General features: G+C 47.4%; 1 protein-coding gene across 2 annotated transcripts in view; it reads left to right on the forward strand.

Moving 5' to 3' along the window:
- The window catches only part of PRKCB (protein kinase C beta), a 184,681-nt gene that overhangs the window by 96,290 nt on the left and 65,912 nt on the right, over positions 1-22,479 (forward strand). For both annotated transcript variants that reach the window (XR_014163016.1, XM_081888979.1), the window contains exons 5-8: positions 1,682-1,810; positions 14,651-14,807; positions 16,267-16,401; positions 22,082-22,178. Coding sequence is in view for 1 of the 2 variants with exons in the window: in XM_081888979.1 (XP_081745105.1) it covers positions 1,682-1,810; positions 14,651-14,807; positions 16,267-16,401; positions 22,082-22,178 (518 nt within the window). In the remaining variant the exon portion in view is untranslated. The remainder of the gene's footprint in view (positions 1-1,681; positions 1,811-14,650; positions 14,808-16,266; positions 16,402-22,081; positions 22,179-22,479) is intronic.

The following is a 22,479-nucleotide window of genomic DNA, read 5'->3' on the forward strand; positions in this document are numbered from 1 at the left end:
AAAGGAGACATCTCCTTGTCTTGAGCCCCTTGCAATTCAGAATTCAAGAGCGGAGGAGACAACTGAAGGAGGGAGGGAGGAGTACAGATGGAAGGAAAGAAGGGAGGAAGGAAGGAAGGAAGGGGAGAGAATTAAAAAGGGATGCAGAATTCAGGCAGAGGTGGTGGCAAGCTCACATCAGTGATGGTGCCCAGCTGAATTTAAGGATAATTGAACATCTGAGGAACAAGAAGATCCAGGATTTATAGAATCATAGAATTGTAGAGTTGCAACGGACCCTCAGGGGTCCTGTAATCCAACCCCCTGCTTCAGTTACAGGGAGGGAGTAGGGAAGGAAGGGTTCCAGTGCTGCTTCTCCTACAATACAATTGGGGTACAAGAAATTTGGCATACAGGAGATCCCAAGGCAGCTACAGAGCCAGTGTGGTGGTGTGGTTAGAGTGCCAGACTAGGACCTGGAAGACCAGGGTTCAAGTCCCTACTCAGCCCATGAAGCACACTGGATTGACCTTGGGCCAGTCACTGCCTCACTAACCTACCTTGCAAGGTTGTTGTGGAGATTAAATGAGATGGGGAGATCCATGGACACCATCGGGGGGGAGGAGAGAGAAGGTGGAGTATAAATGCAAGCAATAAATAAATAAATAAGAATAAGCAGAATCTATTGCCCTGGTTTGCCCTTCCCAGATTCACCTGAGTTGCCCTTTGAGCTTTCACTCTGCAACAAGGAACGCTCGAAAAAAGTGACCTTTTCGTACAAAGTAAGAGCTGGACTTTTCAGAGGGGGGTGGAAGGTTCTCACAGGGAGGTGTGTGTGGAAGAAATGCTGTTCCCTCTCAGGATGAAATTGCTGTTGGGTGGGGGGGGGATCACATGGATCGGGCCTAGGAAGACCTCTAATGGTCACTGTGTAAATTACAACCTCCTCTTAAATGGTTTATTTATTGATTTTTTTATCCCACCTTTTAAACTATCTGTGGCTTTTTTAGAGTGGGTGGGATGCTTTAATGCATTCTACCTCCTGGTTTTAATGTTTGCATGTTTTTGTTTTGGGTAAGTTATTTTGTAAGTCGCTTAGAGTTGCCATGGCAAAAAATGGTGGCTAATGAATCTACTTAATGATAATAATTCTGCAGAGTAGCTCGCTGGGGCCACTGCAATGGAGATGGTGGAAGGAGAGATCTTAGAGGAGCTGATGGATGTCAATGAGGTGGGACAGGAACTCACCAGGTCTCAAGCCCACAATCCTCTAGGTGTCTGGTGGCATGTAGGGGTTTTTAGATGGTCAGACTAGGGCCTGGGGGAGACTAGGGTTCAAATGGCTTGGCTTGGCCATGAGGCTCACTGGGTGACCCTGGGCAAGTCTCTGCCTGTCAACCTACCTCACAGGTTTCTTGTGGGAACTAAATGAAGAGAGGGAGAGCCATGTGTGCTACCTTTAGCTCCTTGGAGAAAAAAGTGGGATATTAATGCAACCAAAGAACAAAGAAATAAATATAATTTTTCAGGCGAAAGGCAGGGGAGAATCTAGTGTGTGTTCAGAAATAAACAGCAGCAGAAACCTATGTGGTGTCCCATTAAAGGAGGCGGAATGCATGATATCCTGATGGCAGGCAAAGCACAATGTCTTGAACCCCATTTTGGGACCTAAAGTCTCTCCTTCTGATTCTCTCTCCACCAGCCTGCATGATGAACGTCCACAAACGCTGCGTGATGAACGTACCAAGTCTCTGTGGCACGGACCACACTGAGCGCCGGGGCAGGATACACATCACGGCGGAAATTGAAAATGAGGTCCTCACCGTCGTAGGTGAGTCTGGGAGTGGGTGGTTTGCTTTGTGGTTCCTTTAGGGAAAGTTCAGGAGCAAAAACGTCTTGCCTCCCTCCTTGCCTTCCAAAGAGCTTTCGGCACTTTGAATCCATGTGACGGGGTGAGCTCCCGTTGCTCTGTCCCAGCTCCTGCAATCTAGCAGTTTGAAAGCACACCAGCGTGAGTAGATAAATAGGTACTGCTGTGGCGACAGGTAAACTGCGTTTCCATGCACTCTGGCACTCATCACAGTGTCCTGTTGCACCAGAAGTGGTTTAGTCATGCTGGCTACATGACCCAGAAAGCTGTCTGTGGACAAACGCTGGCTTCCTTGGCCTGAAAGTAGAGATGGCTGTTGCACCCCATAGTCAAATTCAACTGGAATTAACCATCCAAGAGTCCTTTACCTTTACCTTTTATTAATAATAATCATTGAATTTATAGCGTGCCCTTCCTCCCCAAGAGGTCGGGGCAGCAAACAGATGTACAACTGAAAAGCAGAATTAGAAACATTCTTCCACCCATTGACCTCGAGGTTGCCAGGAACAGTCTTCTTCAGCCACCACCAAATGTGTGGGTAAGCAGGAATGTTTTTGAATTCCGCTTGAAAGTTAATCATGATGGAGACAGGCACACCTCCCTAGGGGAAGGCACAACCGGGGAGCCATCACTGAAAAGGCCCTGTCATGGGTCAGCACCAACCAGGGAATCCCCTATGGAAGCACCACCACCAAGGGCTCACCTGCTGAGAGGGTTTGAGATGGTTGGCATTAGGGAAGATGCTCTTTTAGGGATTTGGGCTGCAAGCCATTTAGGGCTTTATATGGTATCACTAACCCCTTGGAAGTGTGTGTTCCATGTATATGAACATAAAAAGTGCCTGCTGGATCAGGCCAGTGACCCATCCTGTCCAGCATCCTGTTCTCACAATGGCCAACCACAATGGCTGTGGGAAACCCTCAAGCAGAATTCAGTCTCAAGAGCATTCTCCCCTCCTGCAGCTTCCAGCTTCTCTTTCTGAGCAGGGGATACATTTAACCACTTCATGCCTCTTCAAGCAGGAGAATAAGTGTGTTTTATTGCTTCAGGTCTTCCCCACCTCTCAACAGCTGCTTCTTCCTCCCAGATGCACGAGCAATTGCTCCAGCCTACTGTCTGTGATCTCTGGGGTTTTGGTGTCCTGAAATGACCTTAGCATGTTTCAGATGTTTTGTCTTAGACAAATACTGTGGACTACCGCTCCTCATTCACCCAAACCAAACACTGTTCTTCAGAGCTTTGGGTCTGTGGTATGAAGTGCACAGAGGAAAAGTATTTTAGGACTACTGCACAGAGGAATTCAGTGTGAGGTGCTGTTGCTTCTTGAAGCGAGGAGTTAATTCCCACCCTCCTGTTTCTTACCATTTCACACCTGTCCTCAGTGGGAATTAGTGAGAGAGCACCCTGAGGAGTCTGAATCACATTTCCCTCAAATATAAATCTGTATGTGGTTTAATTTTTTTAAAAAAACCCAAACGCTGATATACAGTGGTACCTCGGGTTAAGTACTTAATTCGTTCTGGAGGTCCGTTCTTAACCTGAAACTGTTCTTAACCTGAAGCACCACTTTAGCTAATGGGGCCTCCTGCTGCTGTTGCGCCGCCGGAGCACGATTTCTGTTCTCATCCTGAAGCAAAGTTCTTAACTCGAGGTACTATTTCTGGGTTAGTGGAGTCTGTAACCTGAAGCGTATGTAACCTGAAGCATATGTAACCCGAGATACCACTGTACAATAATGATGCTTAGTACCTAAAAAAGTACTATCACTACAAACATAACCAGTGGTGTCAAGGTTCAGGGGGTTAAATAACCATTAATATTTCTGTAGTGGGGTCCCTGTTTCCTAGAGCTGCCCAATCAGCAGCTTTTTAGCCAATGAGAAGTCTTCTCACCCTTTGTGCCCATTGGAGCCAATCGGAGTGAAAGGAAGTTAGTCAACCACTGAGGATGGGCTCCTAGGGTCACTCCTAGGGAGAAGGTGCACAGGAAGAACATCAAGGAGGAGTTGTTGTGTATGCTCCAAAGCTAAGCACCTAGGAACACCGAAAAGATGAGGAGATTCAACTTCAAGAGAATGGGGTGCAAGTTCTGTTTGCTACGAAGGAAAACACAACTTGAAGTGTCTCTGAAATTTGATATTGGAGCATTCCAAATAATTTGCCTGTGGATGTGCACAGAAAATGTGGAGAGTTGCACTGATCTTTGCAGGGCACCCCTAACTATCATTATTGTATAATTATAACATTATTGCATCATCTCAGAGTATTGCATCATCTTAGAAAGGGCATGGCTGTGGCTACGCTTCTGAACACAACACAAAGGACTGACAGCTCATTTGACATGCATCAAAATTTAAATGAGCATGAAACTCACCAGTGGGTCAAGAAAAAATGACCCAATCATTTCACGTCCCAAAGTAGCTCCAAAGTTGAAATTAGTACCTAGCCATTCTCCCCTGTCAGAAAAGATAACAAGAAGTCCTCTTATGCCTCAACCTCAACAGCCAGCAAGTCCTCCCAAGAGTTCTTCTTCTGGATGAAGGCTCCCTTATGACGTCTCTCAGAGCTGGGGGGGGGCAAGGCAGGTAAAAGCAGGCCACTCCATGACGAACTGCATCATGATGGCAACACTCAGTATTCTACACTTTAATTTCTTTGGAGGGTGAGAACTATTTGTTTTAGCAAAGTAGAAACTTAACATTTCAGTTGTCCAAACATTCACTTGCCCACTGTCAAGCATGTTTTATTCCATTACTTCTCCCTGGTCCTGAGTGCTGCTTTGGCACTTTTTTATATATACGATATATATGATATTTTTATTGTCATTGTCCCATGCAGAACAATGAAATTGAAAAACTACATAAAACTACATAAAAACTACTAAGTTGTTTTTCCTGCACCACTCCTCCAACTGCTCAACTTCCTTCCTATAGGCCGCTTCCCCGTCTCCAGCCATGATTAAACCAACCACCGTTGTATCATCTGCGAACTTAATGATCTTATTACTGGGGTACTGGGGTATTATTTTACTTATTTTACTTCTACTTCTTCCTCCTTCTTAGAGGAGGCATGGAGAAGAATTTCATTTGGTCCCTATTTTTAGGCACACAATTGGCACCTCCCAGACTAATACACAGATTGGAGCATAATTATCCTTCAGATCTTGAAATATAGATTTTTGTGTTACCAAAATGCTTTGAAATGTGTGTTTTAGGTTAATAGATGTTTATAAATGCATACACTGAGATACACATGGTAAAATGCATACTTAGGTACCTACACAATGCACTTATGAATAAATGCCTATGACTCTGAGGTGGGTGGGTCCATCCCTCAGTACCACCCACGAAAGGTCCATGCTGTGATGGAGTGCTGGCAAAGTCATAATTTGCTGTGCAATGAGCTCCCAGCGGACGGGCGAGTGTATTGTGAGTCAGGAAACAAATATTTTTACAAGGAATGCTTAACAGTCATTGAAAGGGGGAGTTTTGGCTCATCTTGGGGGGGCAAACATGATAAACAAAAGCTGCAAAGCATGTTTCTGAGGTAGTAGTGCTGTACCCAAGCGAAGGGAGGAGTCATGAATTGCTGAGTCAAGGCAAAGCAGACTGGCTGGCTCATCTTGAATCATCTCCAAGAAATGGCAGTTGGAAGTCTGGCAATTGCTGCTGTTCCTTTTTTCAGTGCATCTGAAATTCCAGCATGTAATTTCATAGATCTGTAGAGTTAGAAGGGATCTCAAGTGTCACATCTAGTCCAACCCCCTGCAATGCAGGAATTGCAGCTGAAGACTCCCAGACAGGTGGCCATCCAACCATGGCTTGAAAACCTCAAATGAAGGTGATCCGCCACCTTCCAAGGTAGTCAATCAGCTCTTACCTTCAGGAAGTCCCTCGGTTTACCACAAATGCATCCCCTTCTCCTTGTGCCCTCCATCTTTCCCAACACCAGGGTCTTTTCCAGGGAGTCTTCTCTTCTCATGAAGTGGCCAAAGTATTGGAGCCTCAGCTTCAGGATCTGTCCTTCCAGTGAACACTCAGGGCTGATTTCCTTCAGAATGGATAGGTTTGATCTTCTTGCAGTCCATGGGACTCTCAAAAGTCTCCTCCAGCACCATAATTCAAAAGCATCAATTCTTCAGCGATCAGCCTTCTTTATGGTCCAGCTCTCACTTCCATACATCATATAAAAACATAGTAAAACATTAAACATTAATGCCTTTCCAAGTTCAGTCTCCCATATCTCCAGGTAAGGCTGAATGTAAATTCTGGACAGCCACTGTCAGTCATTGTAGACAGTACTGAGCTACAGATGGAACAATGACTCTGTGTGAGGCCCCTTCCTGTGTTTAGTCCTCCATATTTTGGAGTTGATTGGGAAGGGTGGGTTTATTTCACACGAATAGTACCATCTTTCCAGAGCAGCCTTTCTCAGCTTGCTGCCTTCTAGATATTTTTGATTTACAACTAAATGCTGGCTGGGACTGATGGAAGCTGTAGTCCATAACGTCTGCAGGGCACCAGGTTGGGGAAGGGCTCTTCTCAAGCGTTCCCTCTGGTCTTTTGGAATTTTGTTTTCCAGGAAAACACGAGGTTGCCTTCTGCAGAATAAAGCCTCTCTCTGGGACGCACAGATGTATCTAGAGTGCTCTCTTGTGGCATCGGAAGCAAAGAGCATGTGTAAAGCCAGGAAATCCAAAGGCCTTTGTTCAAAAGGACAGAAAGCATGTCTCATCTATGGTGAATCTTCAGAGGGATTTGTGGGTTAGTCATGCGGCCAATCTGGATGCCTAGATCAAGGGCATTTTTCAGCCTAGCCCTAGAACTGGAAGCCAGCCCAAGAAATTTGTGATACCCACCCTTGGCACTAGAAATTGAGAAGGTCTGAATACCAGTTGCTGGAAAGTGCAGGAGGCGAGAGTCATGATGTGCTCAGGTCCTGTTAGTGGGATTCCCCCTGGAGCTTCTGGTTGGCCACTGTGAGAACAGAATGCTGGACTAGTTGACCCGTTGACCTGATCCACCAAGCTCTTCTTAGGTTCTTATGGTCTTGCATTTGAGTCCTGCTTGTGGGTCTCCCACAGGCATGTGGTTTGCCTCTGTGAGAACAGGATGTACAGTGGTACCTCTGGATGCGAACAGGATCTGTTCCGGAGCCCCATTCGCATCCTGAGTAGAACGCACCCCGTGTCTGCGCGGCTCGCGATTCGCTGCTTCTGCGCATGCACGTGATGTCATTTTGAGCAGCTGCGCATGCGCAAGTGGCGAAACCCAGAAGTAACGCGTTCCGTTACTTCTGGGTCACTGAAGAGCGTAACCTGAAAACACTCAACCTGAAGCATATGCGGGTGGTGCTGTGGGTTAAACCACAGAGCCTAGGACTTGCCAATCAGAAGGTCAGCGGTTCGAATCCCCGTGACGGGGTGAGCTCCCGTTACTCGGTCCCTGTTCCTGCCAACCTAGCAGTTGGAAGGTATGTCAAAGTGCGAGTAGATAAATAGGTACCGCTTCGGCGGGAAGGTAAATGGCATTTTCGTGCACTGCTCTGGTTCGCCAGAAGCGGCTTAGTCATGCTGGCCACATGACCCAGAAGCTGGACACCGGCTCCCTCGGCCCATAAAGCGAGATGAGCGCTGCAACCCCAGAATCGGTCATGACTGAACCTAACAGTCAGGAGTCCCTTTACCTTACCTTTACCTTATGACTGTACTGAGTTATCATCCCATTAATGCAAGGATTTATGTTTGTGCAGCAGGACTCTCCCCTGTCTCCTTCTCCCATGCACCCCCTAAAACTGTTCTAGGGGGTTCCCCCAATCTTCTAGAGCAGATTTGGGGAGGGCAAGGAATGTGCAGGGCGGGGGGAGTCCCATTGCACAAGTGGAAATCCTTGCACTGATGGGGAATGGTTACTTAGTGCTGTTTTGGATACAAATCGGTATAGGGATTCAAATTGCAATGCAATAAAATACAATATAACAAATAAAAGAAGCAGTAAAGATACAATTAAAGCATCTAGCACCATGCAGTACAATTGCTACAATTTAAAAAATCATTAAGTGGTCCAGCCAGAGCCTCAGTGATTTTCGTTTGTGGGAGGGAAAGTTTGGGACCTGCAGATATAGCATGGTATCTAAGCCACCCCTAACCGACAGAGATCTGAACATGATTTACAATCATGTTTTAAAGCAAGAAAATTCAATATAAGCTTGAAACCAAAATTAAAAGTCAGGCCATATCAATGCATCAGATGAATATCCATCAGCTATAGCTGGCTCAGAGGTAGAGCATCTGCATGGCATGCCTCAAGTCCCAGGTTCAATCCCTGACAGTTCCAGGAAGGGCTGGGAGAGACCCCCTAGCTGAAAGCCTGGAAAGCTGCTGCCAGTCAGTGCAGACAGTACTGAGCTACATGGACCAATGGTCTCGCTCAGTGTAAGGCTGATTTCATTATTACTAATGACACTATTGATCACAAATAATTTCTCCCCACCAGGGGTCTGGGTGAAGACCTAAGTTTTTAATGGGCACCAAACCCAAATAAGGAAGGCAGCAGACATGTCTGAAGTCAGGGAGTTCCATAAATGAGGAGACACCACAGTGTAGATTGTATCCCATTTGATCCAAGTCACACCCACCTGCCCATCAGCTGATGTCGCTCTGATGGGCAGGGGACATCAGCTGATGGGCAGCGGGTGGGGTCAATTCTATCTTAGCTGCATGTGCCAGTTCCCCACAGGAAACTGGTGCACTCAGTCAACACAGTCTGTTTTAACACACACACACATCATCTGCTGATGAGCAGGGGTCAAATTCTGTCCAGCTTGGCAGGCGTCAGTGCAACCCCCTTCCCGAATCAGGTAACCAACACTAAAAAAAATCCAGTTCCAATACAAACACCTTCCATCCTGCAGGATTCATAGACTCATAGAATTGTAGCATTGGATGGGGCCCCAAGAGTCATCTAGTTCAAACCCTTGCAATGCAGGAATCACAACTAAAGAATTGGTGTTATATGATGCAATTAGCTGTGATGCGCCAAACCCAGGCAGCTGCACTCTATGCTTCTTGCAGCTTCTAGTCTGTCTTCAAGGGGAGCCCCATGTAGAGTGCATTGCAATGATCTGATCAGTAGGTTATCATAGTGAGTTGGATTAAATTTTCTTTAATTCAAAAGTAAGAAATTGCACATCTTTCTGCTTTGTTGCATCAACTGATGTGGCTAAAGGGTGAAGATTAGGATGATTGCTGAGTTTGGCGAGAGCTGGGGTGCTCTGGCAGTGGAAGTGAGGCTTGCAGTACAGCAGCGGAAGTGGGAGCAGGGGGCAGCAGTGAGTGGGGGCAGAAGACAGCAATTTCTGTTTCATCTCAGGTGGCAAAATGGGAACAGGCTGCCCCTGGGAACACCTACAACTCTGATCAACCCCAACCAACGTGGCTGGACAATGCTGGGGCTGATGAAAATTGCATTCTGAAACATCTGGAGGATGCCAGGTTGATGAAGGCTGCCAATGACAATTCAGAACCCCCTCTGGTTCTCTATGCACAGTTTTCACTGGGGAATCAATTCATCGCTCCTGAGAAAGGGGCAACAAGGAGACCCTTTCACCACCTTTAGCAAGCCTATGTGTGAAAACAAAATAACACAGCGTGCTAAGGAATATCTAACCATTGACTAGTCACTTAACTGGCCACTAGTCCCTATGACTTAATTAAGGGGTGACCTTGAATGCCCAACATTTGTGATTAAGAAAATGACTCACTTTGTGGTGCAGTCGCAATATCAGCCCGTAGATGGCAGTGCTTGACTTCCAGAATCTTTTAGGGCTTTGATTGCCTGGTGTTTGATTTCAAAAGCCACCAGAAATGGCTGGTGTTACAGCGGGAATCAAGGTCGTGTTGTAAGGCTTTGGAAAGAAAGCACCCCACCCCCACCATCTCTTTGATGCAGGCAGCTTCTCTCGGTGACTTAAGATCAGCCGAGGAGGAATCTTCTAAGCTTGCCTGTGTGTCATCTGATTTGCTTTTCTTGTTACAAATTCCTTATTACCAATTCCTTCATAAATATAGAATGTGGTATCTACGTTGTCAGAAACCCCGGTTTCCTCCTGCCCCTGAAGGTCGCGGATCAGCATTTGAAAATGTTTTAGCTGCATCTGTTGACTTCAGAGGGGAAAGACTAAACCAGGGAACGAATAACAAAGAGCCTTGTGGTATCTTAAAGATGACTCAACTTATTGTGGCAGAAGCTATGAAATCTCTTGCTCTTGCTGCAATCCACTAACACAGCCACCTCTCTGGAAATCATTTGCCCATTATTCAGGACCTTGGACAGTAACTGTGATCTGTGCCTTGTTCCCTTCTTGACTCATTCCCAGTTTCCCTGAGATCTCTGCTATCATGCTTGTCAGAGCAAGGAAGTTATAGCTATTGCTAGCCCCCAAAATAAACCTGAGACTAAGAGAACCAAGTGTGCTTGTTTTGAAAGGTTCAGAATTCTATTTTTCCCTTTATGTGTGTTTGTGCAGATTATGCCTAATTTCTAAACTACAATTCACAGGATTCTTTTCGAGGGAGGATGTGCTTTGAATGTGATCCCAAAGTCAGCTGCTGGAGCAAGTTATCTGCTTGGAGCTGTCCAACTTCCTGCAACTTCAGCCTGACTCTGTCTCCTTCCTGACACCTGCCTAAGCCATTTCCCTCGCCCCCACTCATAGTCAGGAGAAGATAGCCTAGTTTATGCAAGTATTTGGCTCCCTTCCCATTTAATTTAATTTAGGTGTGTGGAAACAATCATGGAAACGAACCCTTAAGGTTCTTCTCAAATTGTGGTTTTAAGGATTCCTTCCAACCCTTCTCCAGTTTGGATCATGGTTTAGGTTAGAGAAGGACCCTCTTTCACCTTGAAGATGTACAAATCCCAAGGGATACTGCAGTGGGTGCTCTGATGCGTTGTGGAGCATTTTGTGGTGATGGAGAGAGAGAAGTCTCCTCCTTCTCTAGACTCTCGTTGGTGCCATTGCCAGCACATCCTCCAGAGTTAAATGCAAGCAGAAGTGGAAGATTGGGAGGAGGCGTTGGGGATGGGTGAGAGTCCACTGTGTCTCACTTTCCAAGTTCTTAGGAATTGGTTCAAGTGATGAGTTGATTTCACTTTGATGTGTGGGGAGAGGAATTGGCTCATTTCCAGTTGAAATGGAGGATCAGCTGGTTGTTCTCACTTAATCTAATTGTATTAGATTTGGATTTGCTCTGTTGCTCTGTTACAAATGGTTAGTATTTTGAGGTCTTTTGTGAATTGTAGTTATTGCAAGCCACCTTGAGTGCTCTGTATAGGAAAAGGAGGCCAGGGTTAAAATATTGATACACAAATCCAGAAACCATCTTGGGAAATGTTCCTTGACTGCTGAGCCACACAGTTCGAAATCCACACATTCCCATGTTTCAGGGGAAGGGAATCCAACTGCAGAACATCCAGTCTATTCTAGTTCCACCAAAATGTCACCAACACAGCCCGGAGTCGCTCCTTATTACTTCACAAATCCCAAGAATGATCCCATGAAACTGTAGCTTGCTTGAAGCAACACATGGAAGAAATGCATCGCTCTTTGTTTTTGTCCCATGTCCCTAGGTTGCTGGCCATTTTGCCACCCGGCATCATTCTGAAGGGCAAATCCATTTGGCAGTTCAAGGTTAATCTGTCCCTTTCTCACGTGGGATTGGTTCTTCCTGCACAGACCTGATACTTGCTAATTGAATGAGTTGATGAAGTGAGTCGTTGGCCCAAACTGGAACAAATTATGCAGCAATTAGATAAACAAGCTAGAAATGCATTAATTAATGTGCACCGGCCCAGGAAGATGCTGCTGTAAGAAGGGCGGTGCATTTTCCATTATAAATATATGTGCAAATTTATTCTTCTGCAGTGTATTAATTACATGTTATAAGGAATGGTGGCACTAATCTTTCTTCCACTTGCTTCATGGAACTGACTCAATCTTCAATGCCCAGATGGGGCCACCCTCACATAATACCACTGCTAGGAAGAAGGGGAAGGCAATGGACTACATTGGCTGGGTTCTATCTCCTGGGTTTTTTCAGGATCTTATCCCTCCCTGGGACTTTGCACCATCACCTTCAGTTGCCCAAGGTGGCAGGGGGAGGCTGCCTCACAGTTTGGGAATGACTGCCCCAAGTAATGAAGGTGTGCTGTGACGTGCTTTTCCTTGCCTGTTGATGGAGGCTGTCATACATGTGATCGACTTCATGATGCACTAAGCAGAAGTTGACCCTGGGGAGTTAGAAGTTGCAGATTTGGAAAGCGCTGGCTCCTCTGTTTTTTGGAAGAAAGAGCAATGATGTAGAATAAGGCAGCCTCAATTCAGCTGGCAGTGGTCAGGAAGAAAAGAGGAAATATGGCTCATGTTAAATTGCCAACTAGTCTCTATTTCCATAATAGAAACTGAGGCTGACAGCTGTGAGCTAGTCAGAGAGGACCTGCTAAGTTGGGGTTTGCATCCCCACTCTGTGTCCGATTTTCCATCCATGTGTCTGGACTTTGTATGTTTGAATGGAGGACATAATTGATCCTCTGCAAACAGGCATGTCAGTGCAAAATATCCAAATTTCACATCTACACTCCTGGGGTCTGAACTGGAGGTGACTGTGGAGGAATGAGACCTTGGGGTCATAGTAGATAGCTCAACGAAGACCCTGACCCTGTGTGCAGTGGCTGTGAAGAAGGCAAATTCCACTCTGTGGATCATTGGGAAAGCAACTGAAAAATGAGACTGTTGCTATCGTAACACCATTATGCAATTCTTTGGTGTGATTGTGTTTGGAATACTGTGTATCGTTCTGGTCACCTCACCTCCAAAAGGATATTGCAGAGTTGGGAAAGGTCCAGGAAAGGGCAATCCAAATGGTCAAGGGGGTGGAGTGACTCCCCTATTGTCAGGTGCTGGTGTGGTTACTCGAGAGCAAACAGGCAAGACTCTGACCTGTTGTTTCCAGGCTTTATTATTAGTGCAAACTATTTACAGTGAAGAGCTTCGCACGTTCATGTCTGGCTCACTCACTAGCAGAATCTGGGCGTGGCTGATCCTTATACATCATCCAGCATAACAATTGCATGACCCCCAACCTTCTCCTCCCTTCCCTGCTCCTAAACCTACTGCGCAGAATGGGCGCTGGCAAAGGGGTGCTTCCCTCCCCTTCGGTTTGCTCAGGCTCGGTGTTGAGGCTCTCCCTAGCATCCCCTGCTCTCACCACTTCCTCTCCACTGGAGGTGGGGCTTCCCTTCTCTCCAGAGGAGGAACTGGTTCACAAGATTTTCGGAGGTTCCCTATAACACAACTGTCCTTCCACCTCTTGCCTCTGAGCTGATGGCAGTTCCCTGGCACCTAGTTCTAGAGAAAAGGCAACTAAGAGGTGACATGATAGACATTTATAAAATTGTGGATGGCATGAAGAAAGTGGATTGAGAAAAAACTTTTCTCCCTCTCTCCTAACACTGGAACTTAGCAGACATTCAATGAAGCTGAAGGCTGAAAGGTCCAGGAAGGCAGTTCAAAGGAAGGACTTATTCAGGCAGCGCATATTTAAAGGATGGAACTTGCTCCCATGGGAGACAGTGATGGCCACCAACTTGGATACCTTTAAAAGAGGAGGTAGAAGAGGTCTCTCAGTGGCTATTAGCCCTGGTGAATATACTCTGCCTTCACAGCAGTAATGGCTTCTGAAGACCAGTTGCTGGGTACTGCATGAGAGGGATGTGCTATTGTGCTTGTATTCCCTCAGGCATCTAGTCAGCTTCTGTGAGAAAAGGATGTCGGACCAGATGTGCCATTGGCCTTATGCAGGCATCCCCAAACTCGGCCCTCCAGATGTTTTGGGACTACAGTTCCCATCATCCCTTACCACTGGTCCTGTTAGCTAGGGATGATGGGAGCTGTAGTCCAAAAACATCTGGAGGGCCGAGTTTGCCTATGCCTGGCCTTATGTTAGAGCAGGATGTCCTTAGGTTCTTAGAGTTTCTTCACAAGGCAGCCCACAGATAACGTGGAGTGCAGGGATCTTTCCCAGGTACTGCAGCACCATCACGGTTGCACCTGGAAATTTCAAGCTCTCCTGCCTGTCTTTATATTTTAATGATGCCAAACATGCCTCAGCTGTCAATCCAGTTAGGCTGCAATTACCTTAATTGAGGCTTTTGACAACCAAATCGTGGGCAATTCTGCGGGTCAGCTTGGCATCAGGTAGATGATTTCTTCTTTTCCCTGTATCTTCTCGTGCAGAATCTCTAGTGGCTGCATCTCCAGGGTTGGCCTGAACATAATTTCAAAGAACTACGCTGAGTGGCTTCCATTTTGGAAGCCCCAGCTGCAGTGAAACTTCCAAAGGGGCCTTTTGCAAGCAAGGGGGTCCAAGAGTCCATCCTGCCTTTCAGGGATAAACAAGGTATGACATTAACATATGAACATAATAAGAGTTTGCTGGATCAGGCCAAAAAGGGCCCATCTAGTCCAGTATCCTGTTCTCACATGAGTTCTGGTGTTATGAGAGAGGGAGAAAATTTTTTCTTTATCCTTGGTGTTTCCAGTATGCAAATGAAAGATAGAGAGTGAATAATAATAATAATAATAATAATAATAATAATAATAATAATAATAATACTTTAATTATTTCTACCCCACCCATCTGGCTGGGTTTCCCTAGCCACTCTGGGCAGCTTACAGCACTCTGGGTGGCTTACAGGATGCCCTGGCCCTTTCCCACTGAGTCCTTTCTCTCTTCCCTTTCCAGTACGAGATGCCAGAAATCTGGTTCCAATGGATCCCAACGGCTTGTCAGACCCGTATGTGAAACTCAAGCTCATCCCTGACCCGAAAAGTGAAAGCAAACAGAAGACTAAAACCATCAAATGTTCTCTGAACCCTGAGTGGAACGAGACCTTTAAATTGTGAGTACGGCTCAATGGCAACCTTTGACATCTTCTGACGGGTTCCTGGGACTCCAACTTGAAACAGAAGGGGTGGGGTGGGGTGGAGATGGCTGGCTGGCTGGCTGGTGACCCTCTCCTTCGCTGCTGCTCCAGATTTTTGACTCAAAGGGTCAGGGAATGACCATGATGACTCCTTCTTCACACCTTTAGGGTAATAGCAGGAGTCCCAACCATGTGAGAGATGCCCATACTGTGGTGCCTCACCTGGATGCAGGTGCCACAGTGGTGTGGAGGGGGAGCCACCTTGTGGGCTCCTACTGCATGGCAGCAGAGCTTCTGATTGTTATCTTTGGCGTATAGGAAGGTGTCACATGACAGCTATTCCCTAAGCAAGGAATGGGGAACTTTCTTAGGTCATGGGTGTTTTTTCAGACCCTACACCCCAGCTGAGACCCTACTGTGGCTGGGACTAAACCTTGAAACCATTGCGAAGAGTCTGTGCACACGAGTTTGCACAAAACAGGCATGTGCTGATTCTTATGCATAGATGCAGATTTAGAAATTAAATGTCTCAAAAGGCAAAGCGACAAATTTCACACGCAGACCACCTCAGATAAATGCTTTGATTTGCTTGTGTTCAACTCCACATCAGTCCTTCTTTCATTCATTTACCCCAGATTATTTTCCCAACAGACATCTGAAGGCATGTTCAGGGAAGTTTTTAATGTGTGACATTTTAATGTATTTTTAATCTTTGTTGGAAGCCATCCAGAGTGGCTGGGGAGACCCAGCCAGATGGGCAGGGTACAAATAAATTATTATTATTATTATTATTATTATTATTATTATTATTATTATTATTATTATTCTGCTCCAAAGCTATTTAATTTGTCTTCAGTTACCCTGTTCATTACCCCAGTAAACTACAACACATCCCTCCAATTCAATTCCCCCCCAATTCCCGACCCCTCCTGGAAACACCCAGGGCCTGGGACCCCCCAGAGACCCACCCATAGCAACACCCCTGCTGAGCCCAGTTTCCTCCCACCGGTCCCTCCTTGCAGGGCTGGTGCTTCCCTAGAATGAATGGGTTGCAAATGATGCTGTGCTTTAATTGCTGAGAAACGCTAAGCGGATTTCAGAGCGAAGCGGCAGGCTCCTTTCTTCAGCTCCTCTCCTCCCTCGCACCCATCCTGTCAGCACTGCTGAGAATGCCATCTCACGCTCCGGGTTGGCGCTGATCAAAGCCTTGCATTTCAATCGCCAGGCGCTCTGAGGTCCTCCATTTGAAGGGGACCCTGTCAGGAAATGAGGCATTAGAGGAGGCACGTCCGCCGAAAACCGTGGCTTCATTTCATAGCTGCTGATTGATTGAGTGCCCACCTGGAAGGCGTGGAAGCAGCTTGCAGATATAGCTCCCTCCAAAAAGAAGATGCCTTTTAAAATCTCCTTTCCTCCTCCCTTTTGTTTCTACCAGCCAACTGAAAGAGTCTGACAAGGACAGGAGGCTATCTGTGGAGATCTGGGACTGGGACCTGACCAGTCGGAATGATTTCATGGGGTCGCTGTCCTTTGGGATCTCAGAGCTGCTGAAAGCTGGAGTGGATGGCTGGTAAGGTGGACCTGCCTCTGAAGGGGCTTGGATCAGGGCAATCACTAGCCAGCTGGTGCCCTCCAGATCTTTGCTATCTATTTATTTCATTCCATTTCTGTCCCACCTTTCCTCCAGTTAGCTCAGGTGGCATACATGGTTCTCCCCATTTTATCCTCACAACAACCCTGCAAGGTGGGTTAGGCTGAGAGGCAGTGACTGGTGCCCCAGGTCACACCCAGAGAGCTTGGTGGCCAAGTGGGGATTTGAGCCCTGGTGTCAGGAACTGGAGTCAGGCGTACGTCAGCAAGGAAAACCATAAAGCACCCAATGTCAGTGACGTCAACTCTTGATTCAAAGAAACCCAAACAGCTCGGTCCTAGTGGTTGCAGCAACCCTTCCCAGTAGGTCTTGCCCCAATGAAGCAGTTGTGAGGACTGAAGGTCCCCGCCTTCCCACCACTCTGTAAGGTTTCCCTCCCGGTTCCTCTCCTAGCAGCCTAAATCTCCGTCATCTTTTCTCTCTTTGCTCTTCCTTCCTCATTCCCCTGCAGGTTCTAGGAGACCAGGGGGAAGGGGAGCTGGTCACAGCAGGAGGGGGAGACTCCCTAGCTTCTTCAGCAGCCTGCCTCATCACTGTCTCCTGGGCCCACTCCCCTCCAGCCTCCTCTCCTGCCTCTGAGTCTGAACTGCCCTCTGTCACAGCCTCTTCCTGCTCCCTAAACCCTGTTGCCTCTTCAGCTTCTAACACCTCCTTCCCCCAGTCTGTTCCTTCTTCTCCCTCTGACTGTTTGTCGTCCTCCCACCAACATCCCCCTGGCTCTGAGCCTTCTTCCCCTGAGGGTTCCTTAGGGGGTTCTCCAGATGGTGCCTCCCACCACTCTTCTACATCCAGTCGGTTCATGACACCTGGTCTCCCACACCTGGTCCAACACTCCAAGCACTACACCAGACTGGCTGTCCTTGCTGGGGCTCATGGGAGAGGTAGTTGAAAACATCTGGAGGCCATGGTGGCTGAAACAAAACAGTGGGAGTGTATTGCCAGGGAGGGATCTGATCCTTAGGAGCCCAGTTTGCATCTGCACCAGGCAGAGTTGGTTGCAGAGAACCCAGCAAAGAGGCTTCCTGCCCCTCCCTAGGCTGAAAGTTTAATCTGTGGATGTGAAGAATGGGATTACTTGCTGAGGCTTCCCTGTTTCCTCAAATGAAACACTGTCCAAAGCAGTTAATTACTGTCAGTCGAGGCGGGCAGCGTGGGCCTATCAACTCCCGGAGGAGTAGGGCCTGTTTGTTTCTGTTTTATCTCCCTCAGCAGGAAACAGGATTTTAATTTTCTTCCTTCCCGCTCCTGGTGCTGAAGAGTTGGGTGACCTTAGCGAGCAGACCAGAATGCCTATAAAACTTCTGTGTGTGCGGCAGGTAGCAGATCTAGCTGGTCCTTCTGTGAGCTGGAGGGGGGACTCTTTCCTTGTCAAACTCAACACCTGGATTTGAGGATTCATCCTGGAAGGTGGTGTTTTGAAACCAAGGGGAACAGAAGAACAGAAGCGGAGTCTGTTGGATAAGGCCAATGACACATCTCAGAGTGGCCGAACAGATGCCTGTAGGAAGCCCACCACCAAGATTCAAGGACAAGAGCCTTCTCCCCTCCTGTGGTTTCCAGCAACTAGTATTATGAAGCTTCACTGACCCCAACTGTGAGGGCAGAGCATAGCCAAGGGAGAAAGTTAATGCCATCCTGACCAAGTCAGCGCTTGTGAAATATATTTGTGGAAGTCAAAAGGGTGATTTCTAGGTCCATTGACATCCTGGGCTAATGGCAACAGGTCCTGAAATCCCATGGATTGCTCTGTTCCAGGATGCCAAATGGGGAAGGGCTGTGGTAGCTCAGTGGCAGAGCACATTTTGTGCATACACAAGGTCCCAGGTTCAATCCCCCTGATGGCATCTCCAGGTGGGACTGGGAGAGGCACCCTGTCTGCAACACTGAAGAGCTGCTGCCAGTCAGAATAGACAATACTGAGCTGGGTGGACTAATGGTCTGGTTCGATATCAGGCACCTTCCTATGTTCCCATTTAAATCAGAACCACAAGGACTTTATTTTTAGGAAAGGGACATGGCTCTGCAGTAGAGCACCCGCTTTGCATGCAGAAGGTCCCAGGTTAAATTTGCCCTAGTGGCATCTCCAGCTAAGCCTTGGGAAGACACCCCAGCTGAAGCCCAGCTGCCAGTTAGTGTGAACAATACAGAACTAGATTGTCTTCGCTATCTGTGTTAACATCTTAGTCTCCTGATGGATACACACACACAGTTGTAAATCCACTAGTCGCTGTGCTTACTGGACCAAGACATTGTGTCACCTGAGGTGAAGATGGGGCACACACACACACACACCTACATCAGTTTCTCCAATCACACACCCCCCTTTCTGCCCACTTGAACCCTCCTTTGATTCTGATGATGGAGCAGCCTTCTCTATAGCACCTGAGGGCAGTGGGCTTGCTTAGGGGGTATGGAGGTCTGGGTTTTCAGAGTTTTCAAAGGAACTACCCGTGGAAACCTGACCAAAGCATAGGCAAACAGCAGGATGTTTTCCCATCTGCACGGCAGACAGAGAACCGGTCCGTTGACCAAATGGTTTTCCCAAAATGCTATGAGGACATTAGCAGTAAGTCATGGACCAATTTGGAATGCACTCCCATGGGAGACAGAGATGGCCACCCACTGAGATGGCTTTAGAAGAGGATCAGACCAATTCATGGAGGAGGGGGAGGCTATCAATGGCTGATAGCCACAATAGCTGTGTTCTACCCCTGTGATCAGAGGCAGTCATGCCTGTTGCTGGAAGCCACAGGAGGGGAGAATACTCTTGTGGTTGGGTTCTGCTTACAAGGACTTCCCATGGGGCATCTGGTTGGCCACTTTGAGAACAGGATACTGGACTAGATGGGCCATTAGCCTGATCTTCAGACTCTTCTTATCTTCATATGTTTTCTGCTTTGGGCTGTCAAAGCGAAGCAGGGATGGGGCAGTTGGATCTGGCGTGAGTGGAGCAGGGTTGCAAATGAGTCTGGGCGCCGCTTCTGGTTGGCACCAACCGCCACCACTGCCAACTATACATTGCTCAAGCCCCAGGAGCAGATCCATGTCACATCTAAGTCTGCTTCAGTGCTGAGGACCTTCCCTGCAGTCTGAGGAGCCGAGTTTAAGGTCTTCAGGGTTGGCAGCGATGAGCCGGAGGGGCGTTGGTTGAGGCAAGCGCGACGGGCCACTCCTCCTCTGAATTTGCCGCAAGCTCTCCGAAGGAAAACAAATTGCAAATTTCCTCCAAGCCTTCGCTGCCACCTGTGGAGCCGTCTCCAGCGGGGAGATGGGCGCACATTAAAGAGCATGTAAAATATGGTAAACAGCTCCTTGCTGCATTTTTAAAAACCGTTAAGTGGAGATCTAAGTAATTTTCCTTGTCACAGTGTTTGGCTAAAGTAAACTCCGGGAGGTGGGAGTCTCCAGTGCATTTTTCATCTCTAAAGAGCCGCAGCAAATGGAGGCGCGGAGTTGAAGGGAAGGGTCCGTCCTTGCATTATGCAAATCCTGCTTTGTTCCTTCCCTGCCAGTCAGGCGCACCGCCGCGCTCAGCCGATAATGGCCCCCTGATAAACTCTTCCTCTCCGCTGAAAAGATCTCATTGACAGAACTGGAGCTTCGCCTCCAGCGGCAGAAACTGACTCACAGCTGAATGACAATTCCATGATTCCCCGTAATTGCTTATTAGATTTTGTTTGTTTGTTTGTTTGCTCCTCTCCCTTCTCCTTTGGGGGGGGGGTCTTTGCTTTGTAGAAGGCTCTTCCTGAAAGGGTGATGGAGATACTGTTCTGGGATTGCTCAGCCTTGGAGATTAGAAAATCGCAGAGCCAGTATGGTGTAGCGGTTAGAGTGTTGGACTAAGACCTGGGAGACGAGGGTTCAAAATTCCCACTCAGCCATAAAGCTCTCTGGGTGTCAGGGACTGGCTGGATGAGAAAAAGTGGTGGGAGCCAGCTGCCCAAAAGCATTGCAAGGAGGACACAGAAGAAGACAACTTACTGTATTTTTCGCTCTATAAGACGCACCAAACCACAAGACGCACCTAGTTTTTGGAGGAGGAAAACAAGAAAAAAAATATTCTGAATCTCAGAAGCCAGAACAGCAAGAGGGATCACTGCGCAGTGAAAGCAGCAATCCCTCTTGCTGTTCTGGCTTCTGGGATAGCTGCGGAGCCTGCATTTGCTCCATAAGACGGACACACATTTCCCCTTACTCTTCAGGAGGGAAAAAGTGAGTCTTATAGAGCAAAAAATACGGTAGATCCAGGATCCTGGTGGTCGGACACTGAAGAGCAGTCTGGGGAAGGGACGAGCTGGGAGGTAGAAGCAGGGGTTTTGAGCGATCAAGGGAAGTCAGGCGAAGGAGGGTGTTCCAAGACAGGGTTAGAGGCTGAGAGTCACAGTGTGAGTGCAGACTCAGACAGAGGGGAGTCAGAGGTTGTCCCTGCTACACAGCAGCAGGATAGTCCCAGTCCATCTGGCTCTTTCCCCCCCTCTGACACCCCGCTTGAGGAAAGTCCTGTACGTTGTCGAGCAATGAGCCCTGCAAGCCCAGAGAATAAGCCCCTCCCCGCCCATGCTTTCCTGCCTTGTGGATGACCTGGTCTCACTTGATAGCTCCTTGACACTGGCTGACCTTGGGCAGTCACTGCCTCTCAGCCTAACCTACCTCACAGGGTTGTTGTGGAGATTAAATGTGGAGAGTGTATGCCACCTTGAGTGTACATGGATGCTTAGATCATTTTTTAAAACGTGGAATATAAATGACAAAAGTAAAGCAATTACCTGTGCTGTGGAGGACTCCATAAATAGTTTCATGGAGGCAGGGTGCTTCTGTGGGAATGTTCTGGGGTGCAGGAGAGGATATATTGTGAGATTATATCCTAATCCAACTTGTGCTAACAAGTTCCCAAAATATCAGCAGAGTTTATAGACATTCCCCTTTAAGTTCGCAATGGTAACGTCTGCACAGGTTCGCTAGAACCTCTATAATAATTACTCTGGTAATTTCCCCTTTGTTCCCTCTTAAAATACAAGACACGACACAGTCTTTATAAAAGTATAAAAGAGTTTACTCACGTTCTGTTCACAATATGATCCCAGAAGGCAGACAGGCTTAAAAAGGTAAAATACATTTAGAATCTATCTTGTAGCAAGATAGTCCTTATCTCCTCTCTTGGCTGGGAGCCAAGAGAGCATCCTTAGATGTTTCCTCATCGAAGGAAGATGGCAGAGAGAGGGGCATGGTTGCCTGCCCTGTGCTTTTATCATTTACCTGCACAGGTGAGGCCACACCCACCTCAGGTCACATGCGGAGGAAGTCCATCCCCAGGAAGTTTACCTGCTTGCTGGACAGACATCCCTCCCCATATTATAACATGTACACTCTAGGAATGTTGTCATTGACTGCTCCTGTGTTTACATCCCACAGCTTCCCCCTCCCATTACCTTGGAGTTGAGTCTGTCTCCAACTAGACTAGAGGCTCTAGACCAGAGCTTGTTTTTCTAGAGCTCATTTGGGTCCTTCAGCCACATCCATTGTTTTCCCACCTCACCTTGCTTGGGTTGTAGCTTCTGACTCTGGTTCTGCTTTGCTTACCCAATTTCCCCCTGCCTAGGTTTAAGCTGCTGAGCCAGGAGGAAGGGGAGTACTTCAACGTCCCCGTGCCCCCTGAAGGCGAAGAGGGGAATGAAGAGCTCAGGCAGAAGTTTGAGGTGAGCAGCCCCTCCAAAGGACCAACCCCCCAACATCCTTCCCCTGAATGAGGCATTCCAGGGGGGAGAGAAGGAGGTGTGGGAATGTTCAGGGTGGCAGGAGAGGATATCTGGTTTATTAATATCCTTCCTAACTTGCCCTTTACTTTGCAGAGTTTACATTCCCCTTCTCACACACAGGAGAAAGCTGGTTGCAGGCTTGTTAGAACCTCTTACTATTATGCCATTCAATCTGCCTCAGATTGAATTGTATGTTCCTGGTAAGATCCCCTTTTAAATCCCTCCTAAAGGAATAAAGACA

This window comes from Podarcis melisellensis, assembly GCF_964234715.1.
Source record: "Podarcis melisellensis genome assembly, chromosome: 14".
In the NCBI taxonomy this organism is placed as follows: domain Eukaryota; kingdom Metazoa; phylum Chordata; class Lepidosauria; order Squamata; family Lacertidae; genus Podarcis; species Podarcis melisellensis.